Source organism: Neopsephotus bourkii, unplaced genomic scaffold, assembly GCF_033783945.1.
Source record: "Neopsephotus bourkii isolate Nb327-2 ecotype Australia unplaced genomic scaffold, CSIRO-AGI_Nbou_v1 NB_749, whole genome shotgun sequence".
Lineage (NCBI taxonomy): Eukaryota > Metazoa > Chordata > Aves > Psittaciformes > Psittacidae > Neopsephotus > Neopsephotus bourkii.
This window is the reverse complement of record NW_026901247.1, coordinates 202,216-224,452: the sequence shown is the minus strand read 5'-3', so window position 1 is coordinate 224,452 and position 22,237 is coordinate 202,216. Positions and strand designations below refer to the sequence as shown.

At 46.6% G+C, this 22,237-nt stretch overlaps 1 protein-coding gene across 4 annotated transcripts in view; it reads left to right on the top strand.

Moving 5' to 3' along the window:
• CTIF (cap binding complex dependent translation initiation factor) overlaps nucleotides 1-22,237 on the top strand; it is a 154,632-nt gene that overhangs the window by 91,880 nt on the left and 40,515 nt on the right. For 3 of the 4 annotated variants that reach the window (XM_061354818.1, XM_061354821.1, XM_061354820.1), the window contains 2 exons: nucleotides 19,607-20,048; nucleotides 21,788-22,117. In XM_061354818.1, coding sequence (XP_061210802.1) covers nucleotides 19,607-20,048; nucleotides 21,788-22,117 — 772 coding nt within the window. The remainder of the gene's footprint in view (nucleotides 1-19,606; nucleotides 20,049-21,787; nucleotides 22,118-22,237) is intronic. The other variant, XM_061354819.1, reaches the window with a different exon arrangement.

Here is a 22,237-nt window from a genome sequence, read left to right as displayed (position 1 = left end):
TCAAGGGCAAGAACTCCTCATTCCTTTAATCTTCTGGTTAAAACTGTACTGAAATTGTTCTGCATCACCTAAGGAAGGGGACAGTCCTGCTGAGGACCAGGAAAATGTTGCTGGAGAAATCTTAAGGAGTTTGCACCGTTGTAATCACCACGTCTTGTTGGGTTCAGAAGTCGAATCAGGTTGAATACCTTATCAAAAAGAAATCTTCAGGTAGTCACATAGGTGTTGGCTTGAATCTCATGGGGCTTTTCGTGGGCAGTCTGTGGGCAAGGACAGAAGAGGATGACAAGGAATGGCAGCCTCATGTCTTTGAGAAGATGGAGTAGAAGCCTAAGTGTCAGTCAGTCCCCTCATTAAACAAGGCATCTGAATTTGCCATCTCAATAGAAAAAGGATCCCTTGTCCTTCGTCCATGTGCAGCTGATAATCTTCAGGCTTTGGGATGAGCTGAGACAGAAGGGGCTGCTCTGCCTATCCCACCAGAGCTGTTGGGGACCACAGCCAGCCTTGGGTGAAGGACCCTTAGCTATGCCTGAGCTTTGTGTCATCTCCTCATCTCCTGTTGGATGTGGGGGTAAGCGGTGTTCCTGCACGTGGGAAATCCATCCTTCGTAAAGCCCTTGTATGTGGGTAAGGAGCTGGAGCAGAAGACTGGCTCACACATGGAGAGAAGGGGTGGGCGCCAGGAGGCTCCCATAGGCAGGAGGGCTGGACTAGATTGTCGTCAAAGATCCCTTCCAGCCCTAACGATTCTGTGGTTCTGTGTCCTTTCCCCATCTCACTGCAGCGTGCCCCAAATGCTTAACGCCTTTCAACAGCAGGATTACAGAAATGTCCCCAAGTTGTCCCAGTTTGCTTCCTACTGCTAGCTTGGCTTTACACTTAAATGATCAGGAAAAAACAGTCTGGATTATTATTTTCGTGTTGTTTGCTGGTTTTAATTAGACTTAGAGCTGGGGGAGGCAGAAATATCCTCCTTCCCTGGAGAGCCCCAGTGGCTGTCGGGGACGGTTTCCTCTTCCTGAAGCAGGAGACTTGTGCAAGCTGTGCTGACCCGTCCTGCTCACACCAAGAGCTGGGTTAGCTGGGGTGCGTGCACCCCTGTCCTGACTCCCCAGCCAGAGCCCACCTCCTCCTATGCAAGTGTGGTCCTGCTTAAGGACAGCCCAAAGGACAGTCACGGTGGGCTCGGGGCCAGGCAGGGAATGTCCCAGATCCACCAGCGGCTCCGCTGAGGAGCATAGGCAAGCTGTGATGTATTTCTTTTCCCATTATATTTGATTTTACAGACCCTCGGGGACACTCAGCCACCTACAGTGATTAGTCTGACTGATTAAGCTGCTTTTCCTCTTGTGGCAAACTCCTTTTGTGAAGGGTTTTCAATAGCCACGCTGCTCAGGACATTGTTCCTGTACAATTTCCTTTCAAAACACCATAAAGGGCACTCTACCGCTTTACCCTGTCATAAAACATCACAGGGATCAGCTTTGCCCAGCTCGTTCCTTCAAGGGCAAGAGCTCATTCAGGGATAAGGTATGTGGTCGAGTGGAAGTTGCAGGAATTGGAGTGAGATGGAGCCATTAGCAAGGTAGATTTGAGGTGAGATATAAAGCAAAAGTTTCCTGCTTCTGGTTTTCGGGGTTTTTCTGTTTGTTAATGTGAGGATCCAGGGTCACCCAGGGATGCGAAGGATAAAATAAACTTGAAAGCTTAGAGAAGGAAATGCTGCTTCTCACGTGTTGGCTGGCTCAGCCTTGCCCAGCGGATGCGGATGCTCTCGAGGTACCCGGGGTTAGATGGCACTAAGGGAGAAGGGCTATTTCTGCTGAAGATACACCCTGCTGTGAACAGCAAGCAGATAAAGCTGGCCATTTAATTAAGGCTGGAAATCAGAGGAAGGTCTGCCTTGATTGCCAACAAGGGAGTAATAGACACAGGGAACTGGAGGGGGTTGCAGTGGCACAAGGTCCTTCCTCCCTGTGTTTGTAGTTACTCCCATACCCTCTCATGAGGCTATTGGGTAGGTCCATACGAAGAGCTGGTGTCACTGGGATGTAGTTAGCCCATCAGCTGCTCCTGGGACAAGGCAGTGACGGAGCAGGGCAGAGATGATATCAGGAGGGATCAAGCAGGAGCCCCTTCGACCCACAGAGCCGGGCTGGCCAGACGTGCTGGCATCACCCAGCCCCACTGCCCTTCCTTCCAGGCGTCGAGGAGAAGGCTCTGCCAGGGGTCATGGCGCTGTTGAGAACAAAGCCTGTACCAGGCTGCTGTCGAAGGAGCAATCCTTCAGTGATCAAAAAGCTACCGCCTGACGAGCCATGGGCATCCGGCTGGGGTGACTCAGCCGCGGGTGGAGCTGCTGGCCAGCACTGCAGCTTCTCAACAAGAGGGACCTCTTGGAGCTGGCAGCTCCATGGTGGTTTGGCTCCATCAAGACCCCTTGCTGCCTTTCTACCCTGCTCTGGGCTCAGTGAACAGGACACAGCCTGGCACAGGGCTGCAATAGTCCAACACCATCCCTGTGCAGTAATCCCAGCTTCGGTACCTACGGGGCATGGATGATCAAATAGCTCTGCAGAAGCCATCTGAAGTTCAGCCAGTTTTAAATCTAGCATCAGAGATGGACTGGCTCATCTAAGGGCAATTTGCCAGCCCCAGCACCACTTGTAGGGTCTTCCCATTATCTGTGTGGTCCATGTGAAATACCAGTAACAGTAAGGTGGAGCAGTTGGTCTTCAGCCCCCATTGGGGTGTTTGTTTTGCCTGTCACCCGTGCCTCAAGCTGTGGCGGGGTGAGTAGAGGTTTTCCACCCAGCTGCTCTTGTTTCTGCCGTTGTGATCAGCGCTAAGCCCTTACACATTTGAGGGTGTCAGTGAGAATATGCCCAGCCATGAGTCACCCTCAAGGCAGATGGTGCGGCTGCCATCCTGCCGGCAAAACACACCACGAGAGGCAATGCCATATTTACAGCTCCTTTCCTGATGCCAGCAACAACTAAAAGGATTTTGCACTTCTTGCAATGTGGGGAAAACATACTTCTGTAATTATCAGAGCTCTGTGGGCTCAGGACTAATGTAAAGAGAAAGATAAACCCGCATGGGTTCAACAGGACATGCTTCACATGAGCAGATCTTCAGGAGATGTGTATCCGTTATCATTCTCCCTATCTGCTACGTCCTCCTTCTGTGCCTACCTAAAGGCATGGTGCAGAAGGGTTAAAAGATACTCATCTAAGCAGATTTAATCCTTTCCTTTCATTGTTCCTTATTTTTAATGCCAAGAGGCAGTGGCAGGAGAGAACTGGGTGCGTTTCCCAGCTGCAGGGTTGCCACCTCTATTGAGGGCAGCTTTGTCATTACATAAATACTCTACAACACAAGACTTTTTATTCCTTTTCTTTTATGATCATGGCGACTGAAGTGACCCCTGTCCTGCAGACTAAATTTAATCTGAATTGCCAAGCTGCCAGTAGACTTCATGGCATCAGGAAGCTTTTGCAGGTTGTTTTTCTCCATCTCTGCAGCTGATTGAAAGACTTCATGTACCACCGGCAAAACATGTTACTGTTATGAAACCTCAATAGATATGTAGGGGCCTGTTGGATAAGGTCAGGGTCTTACGATGCTACTTCACAGAAAGAAAAATAATTGCTCCAGCAAAAATATCCAGAACTTCAGTGTGTGGCTCTAGTGGAGGGACATCTAATTTCATCAAAACTCAGTATTTATGAGGTATCTTGTTCCTGTGTGGCAGTAGAGGATGATGTGAAGGACATTGAGTTGTTGACACTGAAAGCTGTTCACTCCTTTTCTGCTGCTGCCCATTCTTGTGAGCATTAGGGAGCTCTGAAGATAAGGAGCAGGTTAGCAAAGCAACAGCTCTTGTATATCCAGCCTTGGGGGGTACATGGAAGACCTCGTTTCAGTTCTCACCTTTATCAGAACTGCTGAGCTTCACCTCTGTGACCACAGATGCTGTTGCAGATGCCCTCACAGATCATGAAATCCATGCAAGGAGCTAGAGACAGTGAACCTTGTGAAACCTGCACCAAAATGGAGTGGGAGCCAGACAAGATGCCATAAAGCACCTCCAGTGATGCCACCATCTGTGTCACCACATGTGTCCTTAACTATGTTAACCGTATATGAATTCGATAGCGAAGTTCCCATTATACTTGAAGATGGTCAATGGAGTTTGGAGGATGGTTCACTTCAGTGTGAAGCAGCACTTGTCTATGTGACTCCCTCCCCAGTCTCCAACTCCTGTAACTGATTTGGCTGCCATGGAGTTTAGATCCCCACCTCACATTTGGCCTCTGACATGGCAGACACCTATAATCTGGCAAATTGAACCCACCAGCTGTGTAACCCTTACCCCATGCCTATGTTCTCCATGCCTTAAATGCATGTTGCTGCTGTAAGTTACGGGGGGAGCAGTTGTCCTGCACAAGACTGAACTTTGTGAGCAACCCTACAATAATCCAGTGCTGCACAGAGAGGAGGGAGGAATCCCCTTCTCCTGGGACAAGGTGAGAATTCCCAAAGGTGGCAATCAGAGATGCTTGGAGAGCCCTGGAAAGATTCTCACTGAGATCTTCTGGCCTTCACATAATAAAAATGAATCTGTCCATCTTATGAGAACAGGTTTCCTTGCTTTATTTTGCCTTCCCATGTTGACCAGAACCAAGGAAGTCTGAAAAACAAAGAGCTGTGGGAGGAGTTGAGCCAAAATGCCTCACACCAGAGGAAGCATTTGGGATACGGATTTGTTTGTCGTCTCTCTTCGGCAAGAACAAAGGCCTGAGACTGGGCATCCCATTCTCTCCCATCTCAGGGAGGAGAAATCTCTTCTTAGCCAAGGAAAGCAAGGGCTTCCACCAAGGTGTTTTCATGCTCAGGGAGAGTGCTGCCTTGGCACTTCTTGAGGCTGGTGAGATCCCTCATCTATATTTAGCTCAACCGCTTCTTGAGGCTGCCTGGCTTCACTGGCCAGAGGGAGCCCCACTTACCCATCAGCTGGGTAGGTAGGTAAGTAGATGGATCAGCTGGTAGCTACCTACCCAGGTAGGTAGACCCTACCAGGGTCTACCAGCTTAGGTGGCTTGGTGCTGCTAATGAGCAGGAGTTGATGGGAGTCACTGGTGTTTCGTGAGTGAAGTGTGTAGTAGGCTCTTTTGCCATTGGTTTTTCGTACACAGTTGTCAACAAAGCTGTTGCCAATAGAGGTGGAAGGGTTTAGCGCTGAGCCCTGTAAAAGCATTTCCAGAACCCCAAACTTGTTTTTACTTCAAGTAAAAACTTGTATCTTCTTCTAGAAGGTTTCTTCCAGAAGGGAGGTGATGGTGGATGTCCAAATAATGAATCCTAGGATAGGAGCTGACTGAACTTGGGGGAGTCTGAGGAGATGGTGGCATCACAGGATGTGCGTAGCAGTGATGCCTTTGGTACTTACATTTCAGAGAAGACATGAGATGACCCAAATCCTTGGTGGGATTTGGGGAATTAGTTGGTGAGCTGTAGAGTCCTCAGATCTACCTAAGGTGTGTTGTGGATATATGTGTGCTCCCTTGGATTTGGTCTTAACTTTTGAAAGAAAAGACATGCATTTGCCTAGGTGTGTCATGAGGACATGAAATCATGGGACAATCAGGAATGGACCCTAAAGCAGTGTGGCTTGTGGTTTATTTGTGAATTTTAAAGCTATTTTCCAGCCTTTATTTAAGGGACAATATTACTTTATTCTTTTATGTGAAAATCTGCTGTTCTGCATTTGTTATTACCTGATTCTGAGTTCTCAGGCATCATCTTCCTGTTTACTATTGTGACAAAATGGTCTTGCCTTTTATTTGCCTTTTTTATCTTTCATTCTCACATAGATATATATATAAAGATATATATAGACACATGCATATCTAACCAAAACATATACATATATAACCAAGTTGTACCAGCACTTTTGTCTCACAAAATGTTTTCTCAGAAGGACTTTAACAACTGAAAACACACTTGTTCCTGCAAGCATCACATTGGCAAGAGGTTGGCATCCCACTTGCACGTGTCCTCTTTGAGCCAGGTAGTTTTTGTTCTGGAAAGATGGCCAAGAGAGCCCTGACTATTACTCAGGAGCGTGCCATGCGAGGTATTTATCTGAAAACTCGTTACAATAAGCTGGCAGCCCATATTCATGCAATTTTCACGCTGTCTTGAAGGGTTGCACTATTTCCAGAGCCGCTCCCATGCCGATCTATTCATGGCCAGCGCTAGGCCTCCTTTCACAAATAAAAATAGGCACAGGAATGGCCCTCACCCTGGATTTTAAGATTGGAAGTTATTTTGGGTGAAGGGGAAGGTGAACGTGTTTTACGGCTGACATGAATGTGTCGTTTTTAAGGCCATGAAATTTTGGAAAAGCCTTACAAACCCATTCCCAGAGGTCACCAGGACAAACCTCTCCTGCTGGGCGAGTGAATAGAAATGAGTTCATAATTACAGAGTATAGTAGTGACACGTTTGCTTTTTCACCGTTTTAATTGAGGCTTTCAGAAAGGAAGAGAGCTTAAAACAATACAGAAATGTCTTTTGTTCTTCCAGGGCCATTTACTGAAGGCTTTGCAGTGAGAAGAGAGGATGTTTATTAAAGAAAGCAACAATATAAAGATGTTATTTTAGTGTTGAAGTGCTGTTCCTAGCTGGAACAAAATGGAATGTTTCGGATAGACTTGGTGCTTGCTGAAGGCTATCATTGAGCTAAATGATTTGCCTTGCGTTTACTAAACTCAACACATGGTGTTGGAAGAGAAGAAAGAGAGAGAAAGGCAAGGAACTGAAAAGGTTGAAACACTCTTTTCCTTCTCAGTAGGATTAATTAATTAGGTGTAATGAATGGTGTTTGGGTCTGAACCCCTGAAGCAGCATCTGGAAGTCATGTTTTCATCCTCCTCCTTACGTTCCTGTCTTCTCCATGCTCTCCTGGGAGCTGGTGGGTGTTTCTGGAGCCACCATGTAGACCCTCTTTGGCAATGCAGAGGGAACATTGCAAACTCAGCCAGGATGTCACAGCCATCCACATTGAGCAGGGAGTAGAACTGAGCCAGTGTGATGGTGGCTGTGAAAAGCTTGTTTCTGGGAGAGCTCTTGTCCTGAGCAAACTAGGGAGAAGTTCCTTCTTTTTAAGGACAAAAGTAAGTCTCTGGTGGTGTACTTGCCTGCAGTCATGAGTGGCAATACTAGCATCTAACTAAATCATCGTGTGTAGGGTGCAACGATGCAAAAAACTCTTCTAGGCAGTTGACAGCACCTAAGCAGAGGTGCTGTTAGAATAATAGCCACTGTCCTACTTAAGACTGAGAAACTTTGAACCAATGGTGAAGGACAGGCCACATTTTCAGGAACAGCTGCACTAAAGTTGCATCTCAGAAAGAATTCATAGAACTTCTCAAGTTGGAAGGATCCCATAAGGATCACTGAATGCAACTCCCTGCTCCTCGCAGGACTTCCTAAAACTAAACCATATGAGTAAGTTGCACCAGCTGAAGCTGAGCATCCTGTGAAACAAGGTGAAGAACTCACTAATGTCTCAAACAGTAGAACAACAAACATTAGAACAACTCACACATGTCTCAAAGGTGGTGCCAGGAGGATGATGCCAGACTCTTTACAGTGGTGCCCGGTGACAGGATGAGGAGGAATGGCCATAAATTAAAACACAACAAGTTTCACCTCAACATGAGGACAAACTCCTTTATATTGAGGGTGTCAGAGCCCTGGAACAGGCTGCCCAGGGGGTTGTGGAGTCTCCCTCTCTGGAGACATTCAAACCAGCCTGCACATGTTCTTGTGCGACCTGCTCTGGCCCGTGCCTTGAACTAAACAGTCCCTTCCAACCGTAACAGGTCTGTGATTCTGTCTCTATTGGAGCGCTGATCCTGCACAATGAGGTTCCTCAAGGATTAAGTGAAAATCCCAAGTTCACAGTCAGCACTTGCCCTGCCTGTCCGAGCAGAGCCAGTGGTCTCAGGGCATCAGCCGAGGTGTTGGTTACAGGCAGTTTAGAGACAGATCATCATTTATTTCGGTTTGATTGTCCGCAGCATCGCTGGGAGTTATTGCACTGAATTAATTCTGCAAACTGCAGGTCCCCAGAGGACAATATTGTCTCGGTGGTTTGTTCCTAAAAGGGCTCAGCTGGGTGATTGCGTTACTGTGGCTTAATGAATTACAGCACATGAGCCGGGCAGCAGTAATTGCCCAAGCGTGCCGCTGGCTGTGCATGCAGAGAGCCTTGTGCTACAGCCCCTTACCCAGCTGGGAGGTAACTCGCCTTATCTTATCATTGCCATGCCATCCTGCACAGGACAGGAGTTCTTAGTTTGCAATTAGAGGGGCTGATGGTGTGCTGGAGCTGGTTGAGAGGTCAGTAAGAGCAGGAGGAGGGCTGTGATGGGTAACAGCAGACTACCTGGCTTGATCACCAGTAAACGGACACGAAGAGGAGCGTGTAAAGAGCAAGGTATGCATGTAATGCTGCATCCCAGCAGTGCTGTCCTCTTTGTAATTGGACTCAATGATCTTCAGGTTCCTTTCCAACCAAAATGTGTGATTCTCCAGGAATTTACACTTTGAGGCTCTATAGGACCACATTTGCCCACCTTTGTATCCAGTGCATCCTGGTGGATTTTCCTTTTATGACTTTGGCATTGTGCTTTTTCAATCCTTGCAAACTTCTGGAACTCAGGCCCTATAGTGTAGCTTGACAGTTTAATGGTTTAATGGTGTTTTATGTGAATTTAATGGTTTTAATGGTTCATTATGTGAATACCTCCTTTTGGCTATTTTGAACCATTCTTTTCGTGTCATGAGAAGTAAAGTGCTCACATGGCTGTGCCTGCAAATTAAGTGCCTGTTGAGCAGTACTTTAGCTCTTCAGTTGTGTTCAGCAAAGTGGGAGTCAGCATTTAAAATGGAGTTTGCCATTTTGAAAGCAAGATCATCAACAGAAACATTCAGCAGTGCCTCCTCTGGGATCACAGAACCATTGAATGGCTGCTAGAAGTCCCATCCAACCTGGCCTTGGAACATTTCCAGGGATGGGACATCTACCATCTCTCTGGGCAACCTATGCCAGGGCCTCACCACCCTCTTCATAAAACATTTCTTCCTTGTATCTTTTCTGAATCTCCCCTCCTTTAGTTTAAAACCACCACCTCTTGTCCTGTCACTATAGGCCCTACTGATAATTCTGTCCCCATCTTTCTTCTAAGCCCCCTTTAAGTACTGGAAAGTCTCCCTTCCTGGTCTCCCTGTACTTAAAGGTCTCTTAAAGGAGTACTCTGAGGTCTCCCCGGACCCTTCTCTTCTCCAGGCTGAACGACCCCAACTCTCTCAGCCTGTCTCCCTGCCTGGAAAGGTACTCCGGACCTCGGAGCATCTCCATGGCCCCCTGCATCCAAGGCACCTTGGTTATCTTGCTTGTATTGGTGTTGCTTTGATAGCTGAAGATATGACTTAATTTTAACCAACCTGTCAGGAAAGTCTGCATTGCATGGGCAGTGTATGTTGGGAGAATCGGCTGTAGGAAGAGTCACAGGGAACCAATGCAAGAGCTGTCCCCAGGGAAAACAGCCAGAGACAAAACAACACGATGGGGTTTTGTTGCCCGTCGACCTCAGTGTGCACATTGGCAGAGGGCTCTCTCAGCATCCCCTCTTTCCCTGCGAGGAAACCAAGGCAGAAAGAAGGGAAGGGGCTGTGAGTGGACCTTCCCCCGCTGCAGACCTTGCAGTGAACCCATGGCACCAGATCCTCATGTGTGCAAACCCTGTCACCCATGAGACTGTCCTTCAAGGCTGCTCTTTCAGTGTCATGGAGTGCAAAACACAACCGTCTACGTGATGCTATTTCAGCCAGGCAGAATTGAGGGAAGGAAATATAGCAGCAGGTTCCTCTGCACTAGGAAACCGATCTGTTATTGAAATGGCTTTCTCTTTGGTGGAGTGTTTCCGGCATGGCTCCTCAGTACTGGAAATGGGTTTATCCATCTACACCTTGTTTTCCAGCATGCTTTCATGGAGGTGTTGTCAGCAGCTGTTTGCTGGAGTGAATATGAAGTGAAATAACTTGTTTATTTCTCCTGTTTTCAATCCTCCTCTAGAAACAATTGTTTTTTCACCAGAAAACATAAATGTGCTGTTGCTGGTGATCTCTTGGAACAAGTACCAAGGGCTTTCTGGTGCCAGGTTGCTCTCCAGAGTTATCTGGCAGCTGAACTGAGGGCAATCAGAGGTTGATGCTTTTGATGGGTAAAAAAAGGTTCCATGGCATCCCCTGTGTCACACAAGGTCTTCCCATAAGACCCGGCCCATCTGAAGAAGCCCAGCAGCACTTCCAGTGGTGTGGCTGCATGCTTTGGGTGGTGACTTCCAGTTCTCAGCCATGGCAAGTAGCCACCCTCTCTGCAGGAGAGCATTTACCACCCCGTTCCTTCTCCCTGCAAGCCCAAGATGGGGATGTTGGCCCCGGAGACCTGGAAGGGAGCAGAGTGCTGAAGCTCTGCAGGGCCTCCTGGCATGGTTAGTGTGTGAAGAAGTTGCCAGCTCGAGTTGTTTGGGCTCTTGTTGCAGAAACAATATTTCTGTCTGACCCCAGTTAGCAACTGATGTTTGCAAAATAAAGAAGTCAAGGCACTGGAAATACTTTCCATTCCCACTCTTGTCTCAGCCCAAAATATTAGTATTAAAAATATTGCATCTATTATATGCAGCTAATATCTCTGCTGGCATGTAAATCGCCCAGGGATTTTTCATCTCCATATTAAAAAAAAAAAAAAAGTTAACTACGCTCTATTTTTGGGTATTTGTTAACTGTTTTGTTTCCATTTATTCCTACTAAAGCCACAGCAGTCTGTCTCCAAGGGACCATCTGTGGGAAAGAGAGTCCCTGGATTGATTGGGAAGGTGCCGGGGTCATTAACAGGCATGAAGGCGCTGAGTTTCTGCTCTTTCTCTGATAATGTCTTTATTTAGCGTGACAGCCTCCAGGGCACGAGTGGACAACAGGCTTCTTTCTTTCATTTAAACTAACACTGCTCCATCCATTCCCAGCGTTGTGCAGATGCTGTGGATCATCCCAATTCCATGATTAAAGCAAGGGCCAACAGCCACGTGGCACTGGAGCTGCAGAAAGTGACCCTGCTCTGTGCCTCCCCCCCAGGCAGTGTGCTCCCATCCAAACTGATGACAGCCAGAAGAAAGTTAATTTTGGGAGTAAATCAGCCCAGTACACCCATGCGAGTGCTGGGGGCTGGCATGGGAGAAGAGGTGGGAATGGGTTCAAGAGGACATGACTCCTCTTTTGACAGTGGGGCAGACTTAGGTAAACATTTGGGAAACTGCATAAGATTGTCGCTGGGTTGCAGTGAGTCAATGTCCAGATGAGTCCTAGCTCTCTAAGCTCTACACTAAGCTATAGCACGCTGCATCAGTTTTAAGGCAATTTATTTAATGTGTTGATAAAGGATTCTGGCACACATTATGTATAAAGCATCTCTACTCCTTGGGTCGGTGTTTTACCAGATCCCCGTGTCGGAAGTAATTGCTTGCCATTGACTTTGGGTCATCTCATATGTCTGGACAGCTGTTAGGAGATCCTGTCAAATCTTGCCTTAGCTTCTACAGGAAAGACAATTCTTTCTTCACTAGAAAGCACTGGTATAAATAGGATATGGAAAAAACCTAGGATGTCTCCTCACTGCAGGTCAAAGAGTCACAGAGGTCTAAGGGAAGACAGCTGAACAAAAAGGCAGCAGGTGGTTGCCTGTACGTACTATTTAGGATGTATCTTGAGGGACAGGACCATGGAGGGATGGTGGTGGGCTGCGTCTGTGCATCTTGGCGTGGGTTTAAAGTTTAGATCTCTTGGAGGATTATCAGATCTCGAGATAACTGATCAGCCCTGGTGTATTTTTAAAGGAGGCAGCCTGGAGTCTGAGGTATAAGCTCTTTTACTGCAAAGTAGTAAAAGATTGATCTATATTCATTGAAGTCACATTCTTACCAGGATCCCCTCGGCAGACTGTGGGAACCTTTGTGTACTGTGGATGTGTCTTTCAAGTTTGAACTATTCCATCTAAACTGGATCCAGTTCCTCGTCACTGTGTTTTCCTATGGTTTTCATGTATTTTTTTCAATCATGTTTACAGTACGCTGAGAATCCAAAACCATGATTCCAAGTAATGTAGTTTATGGAGAGAACAATTTCCAAGCAATTTCTACATGGAATCACTGCAGTGATTTCTACACCAGTCTGGGCAATCTGCCTTGAAGACTGGGGGGTGTATTCCTAGCTGGTTGCCCGCTCTGTGCAACAAGGGCCCCTATCTGGACATCCCTAATGATTAGTGGGAGATCCAGCAAAGCATTTAAAGAGCTGTTTTGGAGCTATCTCACATGCCATCTGTACTTGGGATGTCTTTCCCAAGCTGGTGTTACAAAACAGCTACTTAAATTCCTCCTGAAGATTCATTTCCATGAAGCTTAGAAGAAAATAGCTGACTCAGTCAGGCTGTGCAGCCAGGCATTGCAGAACGTGAGGGCTTGCACTGGACTTCAGCAATAGACAAGTTTGTTCCTCGATGCTTTGCTGAGTCTGCTCCCATAGACTTTGTCTCCTGTCCTTTCATCCCAGCAGCACTTTGCTCCTGCAGAACAGCCTGCAGAGTGTGTGCTTATCTGATGGTGTCCCGTAAGTGGTTTAGGTGTTCAAAAATCCCCTAAGCGTTCAAAAATGTGTCGACGAGGCTCTCAGCAATACGTTTTAGTGGTGGCCTTGGTAGCCCTGGTGTAATGGTTGGACTTCATGATATTAAAGGTCTTTTCCAACCTAGGAAATGTTGATTCTAGGGTTCTGTGTGAATGGCGTGTCCCATTACTGTGGTGGGAGAAGTAGCGAATGCCAATGGTATGAAGTGATGCTGCAGGAAGGCACAGGAAGAAATCAGGCACATTTCTGTGTTTGGAAAGGTCAAATCCTTTACCATCTCATAACATAAGATAGTGCATCCCAATAGGAACCATGCTTTGTATTAGTCCTACACCTATGCATTAGTACTGTGAGTGTCTCTATGAGAAGCTCTTCCATCATAAAATCGTAGAATCAAAGGATATTTTGGATTGGAAGAGACCTTTAAAGCTCATTCCAACCCCTGCCACGGGCAGGGACACCTTCCACTGCAGCAGCTTGCTCCAAGCCCCTGTGTCCAACCTGGCCTTGAGCACTGCCAGGGATGGGGCAGCCACAGCTTCTCTGGGCACCCTGTGCCAGCGCCTCAGCACCCTCACTGTAAAAAGTCAATACTACCCTGTTGGTTTATAGTGAGCCTAGTAACGTTTTAAAGGCCAAATTAGCTCATATCTAGCAAACAAAGACAGTTATTTTGTTGACAACTCTCCCTCGGGTTGTCAGCAGTGGTTGTACCCCAAGACCAAGGTGGTGACAAGAGGAGTTGTGCCTGACTATGCAGCTCGTCTGAAGGTTTCATAATGCTTTTCCCAGCAGCCAGATGCTGTGAGCCTCATCAAAAACATTTCTACCCTCATGGTGTTGTTTTTGTTGGCTGTGCTTGCCTTCTGGAGTTCATTGTATGTTTCCAAGGGTGCGTACATGCAAGATCTAAAGCACGCATTATATCTAAACTGTACGAAGATGATATTAGATCCTAATCACCACCATTTTGACAAGTGGATATTCTACGCTTCCAGAATGCTGTGTCCATACAGATGTGTGGTCTGGGTTTGGTCATCGGGGTAGACTTTAACCCTGTTGACAGAAAGGCATAATAGAAGTGTGAATAATTTCATTTTTGTTCTCAGGAGTGAACATGACATCTTGTTCCCTTCTCATCTGACAAAAATGCAAACAAAAATTAAACTGGAGCCAAGCGAAATCAGTTTGAGAGAGAAAGCCAAAGGGAAAACACACAGAAGTCCTGTGTTCTTCATCCTTGGAGCTGGTGGTTGTTGCTTTCTGTGGGGTTTTTGAGGTTTTTGATTAAATTGTGTGGAACTGTCAAGCTTATTTGAATGTTTCCCACTCAGTCATGGTGAGGATAGAAAATGGCCATGACTGGATGCTTCCTGCACCATAGCAACACCGAGTTCTCATTATATAAGCACGTAAAAGACCAGAATACCGTTCATGGAGGTAGGATTGGTGAAGAACAGTTTTGGAGGAAGTCAGGCCTCTAAAAAAGAAATTCAGACCTTTCTTCTCATTAGATTAAGAGCAATATTCTCCAGACATCCAGGACCAGTTTTAGACCCTATAAAATTGCACCAGCTCCTAACTAGGATCCTTCAGGTTTGCAGTTTGGACCACAGTGTTCCTTCGATGCTCAAAGCCAGTGATGATGGGTGTTTTGACCACGGCAGCACTGCCGTGCCCAAACCCGTCCAGCAGTGCCTGTTATATGTGGAGCTGCATCACACAAGGTGAAGCAGCTGGTCTGGCTGGAATATGCTTAGTACAGAAAGGCTGGGCCTGGATAAATTGTTTTGTTCAGGGGATGTTTCAGAGGACTTTATTTCTTCCTGCCCTTTCCCTTTCCAGGCTGGGTATCCTGGGAAGAACCTAGTCTCTATCAGTCTCTGAATTTAACTCTTCCAGTGGTGACTCAGAGATGTGGGTTACTAATTTTCCTACCTCAGTGAACAATAGTATGGAATTTTCAAAAAGAAGGTGAAGAGAGGTGGCCCTTCATCCCATAGAGCCATCTCACCAGTCCTCCATTTGAGATACAGTTGCTGCATGCCTTGGGGGTGCTCTGCTCCTTTAGCTTTGAGGATAAGTGGGGTCTGGGGTCCCCATGGGAGTCGAAGGTCCCATAGAGTCCATTTCTGCAGAAAATCTTAATCTGGCTCTCATAACAGTGATTGCTAATTAATCACAGGCATGTTAAAAGCAAAGATGATCATGAGATGCTCCCAAGACTTAGCATTATATTCCTGGCCTGATCTTGGCACAGAGGTGAGATCCTGCCTGGGCAGAAGGGTGGAGAGAAAATTCTGTCTGCAAAACGCAGTGAGGAATGTTGCCATTCAAGTACCAGAATGATGAAGGGGATGCAGAAGGTTTGACCTTGGCCATGGCACCAATCTTCATTCTCAACCCCTTGTCTGAGTGGCTGTAAGTCTCTATAAGTTGTGAATTGCTGGGTGGCCACATCCATGTCCATGAGGTTTCAGGCACTGCAAAGAAGCAGGACAAAAGCAGCATCCCTCCCCTGTGAGGAGCTTAGCATGCTCCAGAGGTTTTGTACCATGGGAAAGTTGCCTGGGTTTGAGGGCAAGAGCGGCATCCAATGTCGTTCTTCAAAGGCAACAGCCAGCACATCCAGAGCACCCAGTCCCTGAGCCCGCAGATGGGATCATGATCCATTCAGCCATATGGGGTGCTCTGCACCGCAGGGTAAATGTCTCGAGTGCCACCGGAGTTGTAGCTCTGTTCCTCTCACTGCTTGCAAGAATTGCCTAACCAAATCTCCGTGCAACCACCAGAATGTAACCCCGCGTTGTCCTCCGGCTCTCCGCATGCCAGACAAATGGTGGGGGCTCTCAGAGGACTCGTCTCGCTCAGGGGGATGTGAGCAGGGCTGACGGGACAGAGCAACTGTGTTTTAGACCACAGCTGTCCACGTGTCTGGAGTTATTTTCCCCAGCCTTGTGCCTTCCAGCCCCTTTCCTTGGGAGCAAACCATGTAGTAAAAACTTGCAGGAATCCTGTATTTCTGAGCACGTAGGCTGGTAATCACCGAGACAGCTGAAGCCTTAGATTTGTTTGTGTAGGCTCCTCCGACAGAGCAGACATTTGTCACATCTAAATTCTGTTGAAAGGTATCTCGTTTAGTTAATTAAATAAAATCAGTGGAGAAACGATAGCAGAAGCGATACCATCCTATTTCCAGCTTGGCAACCCTGACTGTCTCCCCTTGGTTTTTAGTACTTGTGGAGTTTCTTTGTGACTCTGAATGTCTCTTTAGTTTCCACATTGACCGATGGCCAAATCCCCGATCCCTCTGAAGACAGGGGGAGTTTTGAGCTGAATCAGAATCTGGCCTTTGAAGTGAAAATAGTTATTTGATTCCCTGCAAGGCACCATGTTCTTACAGCAAAGGATGAGCAGAGGGACAGAAGGAGGATTTCCCCTTAACTGTGGCATTTTTCTGGGGTGAATCCTTGCTTTTCTTGGAGGTGTTGGTGTGTGATTCAAACTTCAGCTGTTCCTCCCTTCAGCATTGCAAACTTAAAAGCCTGGGTTGGAAAATGCCTTTGGGTTCCTATATGGTCTGGTTCCCTAAGCTTGGCAAGTCACCTCAAGCTCCCTCCCGTAGTGGCATCTACACTCCTGCCCTTAAGGAAGCACAAGGTTGTTTCCATCAACACAGCCCACAGTGGGTGCATGTGGTGGGGTGCTCTAACCCCATTTTACCCCTTCCTGGGGCTCTCTGTGTCCCCAGCACCTTGGTCATACCTGAGAGCAAGGATGTGTCATCCCAACCTCCCAGGCTTTGCAGTGTTGTGCATCTAAAGAAAGTTTAAAGATCTGGGCCCTGTTCTCCCTGCTTTGGCTCTTCCTCCCTGCAGAGTCCTATTTCTTCTTGGCTTTTCTTCTTCGCTGGGGTGTTGGGAAGATAAAAGCACACAACGAGTCTTTGCCTGAATGCTGGATGATTGTCTAGACCCCTGCCTGCTGCCAAGTCACGGACGTTGCTCCTTGTTTGCCATTCTCCTTCCTTTGCCTTTTATTTCTTGCATTTTTTTTCCCCCTAACTTGTTTAACTCTGGTGTTTTCCGTCCTGTGGTTGGTGACTGCAGAGCTTTGGTTTGTGTTTGCTCTGCCCCTTGCCATGGGGATATTGCCTTTTAGCTGTCCTGTACAGGGACAGAACTGCTTGTCTTCTGCCTATGGCAAAAGCCCCAAACTGAACAATTTCTCACATTCCACATCGGCTTAACTGTTTGGGGTATTTTTTTTTTATCTTAAACCTTTTTTCTCTCACAGCCCTTAAACAGAAATGGTTTGGTTTATAACACCATTGTCTTTAGGGGGGGAAAAAGTGTTCCTGCACACATTTCTTGCAGGAATTTACAGCAGAGGTTGGTTCCCAGCTCACTTCCAGGCATTTTGCCTTACCTCTGCTTAAATTAAAGCTGTGTCTGTGTGCAACTTCTGTGATTTTCGTGCAATATTTGCAACTTAGGTAGAGTAGCAGCCTGTGTGGCTTATAACCCATGGCTGCAAGCGCACCCAAACAGTTAAACACCGATGTTTGAGAGGAGAGAAGAGCAAAAACCACAGAAAGCAAACGCTGAATTGTATCAGCAAAACTCTTGCACACTTTTAAGCATGTGAGGGCTTAGTGCTAGATAAGGGCTTTAACTAACTTTTATTTTGACATTCCCCTTTTAATAAGCATTGCCCTTTACAAAGCGGTTTATGTGATTGCGTTACTGAGAGGAAACAAAGAAATGCCAGGAAAACTTGATGTGGAGAATCTGTACTCATAAAATGCTTGTAAGCTCCAGAAAACAGGAAAGCTTCCCCGAGGTCCTTTTTTTTTTTTTTTTTTTTAATTCCCTGCCATTCAGCTTGCAAAAAAAGAAAAGAAACCCACGTTGAATATCTCAGAAAACTGGATCTGGTGGTCTGAGACTAAACACAAATTCCTTCCACTGCCACAAGGAACAAGCCTCTTCATCCTGCATTCACCAAACACAAGCCCTTGCTCTTTATGGTTAAGAGCCAGTTGGCCTCGGAAAATAGGTTTTAACTCCTGGAGATGCCAAGGAATACAAATTTGATGGTGAGATTGCTTTGGCAGGCTGGATTGGAGACTGTTTAGCCACTGACCATTGAAATGTATTTGTGAATGGCCACTTCCTTCATTCAAGCAGCCATGAGTGGTGCAAATGATGAAAACAAAATTAATTGCTCTGCGATGGGTTTAAAATAAATCGTGGTGGAGACAGGGATTTGGAGTAAGGGATGAGGCTGAGCAGGGGGATTATAACAGCCGTAATCAGTGCAGATGCAGACCGGTGTGGTCACCACAGCGCTCACAGTTGTATCCCCTTTTTGGGGGATGATGCTGGGGAGATATTTCCCAAAGAAGTGGTAAATGCTCTGTCCCTTGCAGTGTTCAAGGCCAGGTTGGACAGAGCCTTGGACAACACAGTCTAGTGTGAGGTGTCCCTGTGCATGGCAGGGGTTTGGAACCGGGTGGTCCTTTCCAACCCAAACCATTCTATGATTCTGTGTCCCATGTCAGCCTCCAGTGCTGCTCCCAGCAGCCTTGTAAGGAGCTGGGCATTAAGGAAGACATCCCACATGTTCTCAGAGCAAATAATGAGTGTTAAAAGGGCAGCAAAGTGGCCACTGTGCTAAGGGCCAGCCCTGTGCTGTCCTGAGTGAAGACAGCTGATGCCAGGACCATCTCCATCTTAACTACATCCTTAATGATGGCACTCCAGCTGTGCTTTCTCCACTTGGGAAGGCCATGCAGCAGCCCGTGTGGAAATAGGAAATGTTTAAGACTGCCAAATCATTTCTTCCGTTCAACCACTGTTTTTTTGGGGACCTGCCATCCTCAGCTTTTGGTTACAGCCAGCACATGAGGGCTTGCTCATCCCTTCTGAGCTATTGTAGTCACTTCAGCAAACAATTTGCAGGCAATTCCTCCTCTTTGTGGCTGCTGTGTTATCCATTTGGAGCTGCATTCACATAGCCTCCTATATGGAGGTAATGATCCTGGCTCCGTGTACTATCAGAGCCAGGTGTGTCCGTGCATGCATCCTGTCACACCATAGCAAAGATGAAGAACACGCATAAAGAAAGGCCAAACAAAACCACTGGTGTGGGCACTTCTTTTACTCAATTATTTGCTTTTTAGCTTCTTTTTTTTCCACTTTGAAATTATTGATAAACTTCAAATGGTTCACTGCACACCAGTGAAGCAGTATGCTATGTTGGTACAGCAGAGGTGGCAGCAAGAGGAACGAGTGATGCTGTAAGCCAGGTGTATCAGGAGCTCCTTAGGTCTTCAGGATAAAATACCTCCTGCTATTTCTTGCCTGCCTGACTTCCTGCTGCTCAGCTGGCACTGTCTAGGTCTTCCTGGTTTAGTGTGGAAGCAACACAGAAAACAGAGAAATCTGGGGGAGATTTTCCTGGAAACCAAAATCATGTTATCTAACTGTTCATGAAAACTTTCAGCTGAAATATGCTTGTTACTGAAAGAGATTTAGAGGTGTGAATTGGGACTAGGTTGTGTTAGATGCCAAGAAATTGGCTCCCCTTTGTGGCAGGGGAACTCACAGAGCCCACCCACACTATCACAGAATCAACTCAGTTGGAAAAGACCTTTAAGGTCATCAAGTCCAGCTGTTCCCCAGCAGTGCCAAAGCCACCACTAAACCATGTCACTGAGGGCCTTATCCACAGTTTGTGAACGTTTCCAGGGATGAAACCATCAAAGTCCAGGCTGCTTGGTGGCACAGATGTGTTGACCAAACAGGGCCATGAAGGAAACTAATGACTTCCTTTTGCTTTCCAGGCGGCAGCAGAGACTTCCTGGTGGGAACAAGTCTCAGCAGCACGCAGATCATCAGCAAGGTGGAACCAAACACAACAGGGACCACCAGAAACTCTACCAAGGAGGCCAGGCCCCTCACTCCTCAGGGAGGACGGGCCACCATGGCTACAGCCAGAACCGGAGATGGCACCACAACCAGAAGCACTCACCCAATGACAAAGAAACGCACAGAAACGCCAAAGAGACTGAGAATCTGAAAATTGAGGACACCTCTGTCTGCACGGTGCATATCCCCGTGGAGACACACCGAGGCCCAGAGGCTGTGGAGAAGCAGTCTCAGCAGTACAACCAGGAGGCAGAGACCAAGCGGAAAGACAGTATTCATGAGCGCATTGGGGAAAGACCCAAGATCAATTTGCTTCAGTCCTCCAAAGACAGGCTGCGGAGGAGGCTAAAAGAAAAGGTATTATATCTTAGAGAAATGTTGAGTTTCCCTTTTTCCAACAATCTTTCTGTTGGCCATTCTCCATACAAAGGGTGGTGGGCTCAAGGGACCTTTCCATGAATGCACCCCAACAATCTCCCAGTGTCAACACTTCTCTTGAAGTGTTTTTGTGCTTCTTCAGGAGGCCTTTTATTGACACAGAGCTAAAGCTCTTATCTTGACTTCTTGGTTGAGGTTGCTACCAACTTCAGTTCTCCAAGAAGGACTGGGAACTCTTTCCCTACCCACACAAGGACCACTGGAGAAGGCTGGTGCACATGTGAGGTGCAATTTGGGTGCCCTTTTCCTGAAGGCTGATCCCAGCTATCTGCCTCCCAGTCTGCAGAGCTTATCATTCAGACCCCTTTGCAAAGAAGTCTGAAAAGGCAATTTGTCTGTCCACAGTTACAGAGCTAAATCTCAAGCATCAACTTTTGAGTGCTGAATAGGTAGTCAGCTACTTAGAAGCTGATATCTATTTATCTCAGCAATGAATTGAAATGCCCTTATCTTTCCCTCTTCCTTCCAACAAACCAACAATAACAAAACTACTGCATGCAAGTGATGGAGGAGAAATCCTTTTTGGAAACAATATTCAGCCTCAGATTTCTGAGGAATTCGGAGATGATATATCCATTTGCCCCTGTGAAACTCAGACTGTTTCTCTTGAGACTCTTTTTTTCAGACTGGAAAATGCATCTGTGGGGTATCTCCAATGAGATTTCCAAAATACGTAGCAAAAATAACCTGAACATATACAGTTCCATGGGAGTGCATGTTGGAAATGTATACCTTTGAATGCATGTGCCTTTACTATTTATGTATGTGGCGTGAGGGGGAGGAAAATATTATTTTAGTTATTTTTATGTTCTTTAAAGCAATGAGAGTATAGTAGAGACTTTCAGAATATTAATTTTAATGTTCTCCCTGTGGATTATAGTCTTGTAAGAAACACATCACATAAGCACCCACTCTTGGGTGGGTGCTGTCAACACAACTAGCCTCCTGATGAGAGTTTTGGACAACTCCAATTGCTGGTTGACGTTGGGGTTGTCCAAGAATTGCTGCAGGTGTGTCTGGTATAGCACATCTTAAGGATCAGAAGGGAAGAACACAAACTAAGCAGGATGCATGCCTGACACTGGGGGAAAATGGCAAATGCATAATTAAATGTTGAAGCAATGAACTCTGTGGTAATGATGTGAAAAGTGTAACAGCCAAGAGATGGAGAAGTTAAGAGTTTTTCTAATGCTGGGATCATGTGTCATTTGATCTCAATTTAGATTATTAAATGCATATTAAAAAGACGTTTTTGTAGGGTTGTTATCTGAGCATATTGCAAACATCAGTATGCTTTCAAAATAGAGACAAAAAAATGTCCATTATCACCGTGTCGCAGACACCCCCAGAAACTGGTCCAGGATGCCAGAGGCGATCAGGGGTGGTCAGACCTCAATATCCCAGCTCAGGACCCTTGAGCACATCTTGTGCCTGAGCCTAGGGGGTGGACTCTGGGATTGAGTGCTGTGGGAAGTGGAGAAATAGAATATTTCTGGGGCTGGACTCATTCAGTTGTGTCTGTCAATGCTGAGATGAGACCACTCTGAAAGATGCTTTGATTTTTCTGTGTCTGTTTTTATGTCTTCCCAATCCCCTTTCCCCTTTGCAGTTTGTGGAAGGACATGGGCTGATATGTCTGTTTTTTCCTTGTGTAACAGACGCCTTGTCTTTCCCTTTTCACGGACCAGGACGAAGTCACGGTGGAAACCACCGACCCTGAAAAGAACAAAATGGACAAATTAATTGAAATCCTCAACAGCATGAGGAACAACAGCAGCGACGTTGACTCCAAGCTCACCAACTTCATGGAGGAGGCTCAGAACTCCACCAATTCTGAGGAGATGCTGGGGGAGATAGTCAAGACCATTTACCAGAAAGCGGTGACGGACCGCAGCTTTGCTTCCACAGCAGCCAAGCTGTGTGACAAAATGGCCCTTTTCATGGTGGAAGGAACCAAATTCCGGAGTCTGCTCCTCAACATGTTGCAGGTAAAGAGATAAAATTAATTGGTTATATGCCTCCAGCTTCACCCTGCCTGGTCTTACCATGTATTTGGGCAGGAGCTGAGCCATTACCAAATTCCTTTTGAAGCCAGTTGATGAGAACAG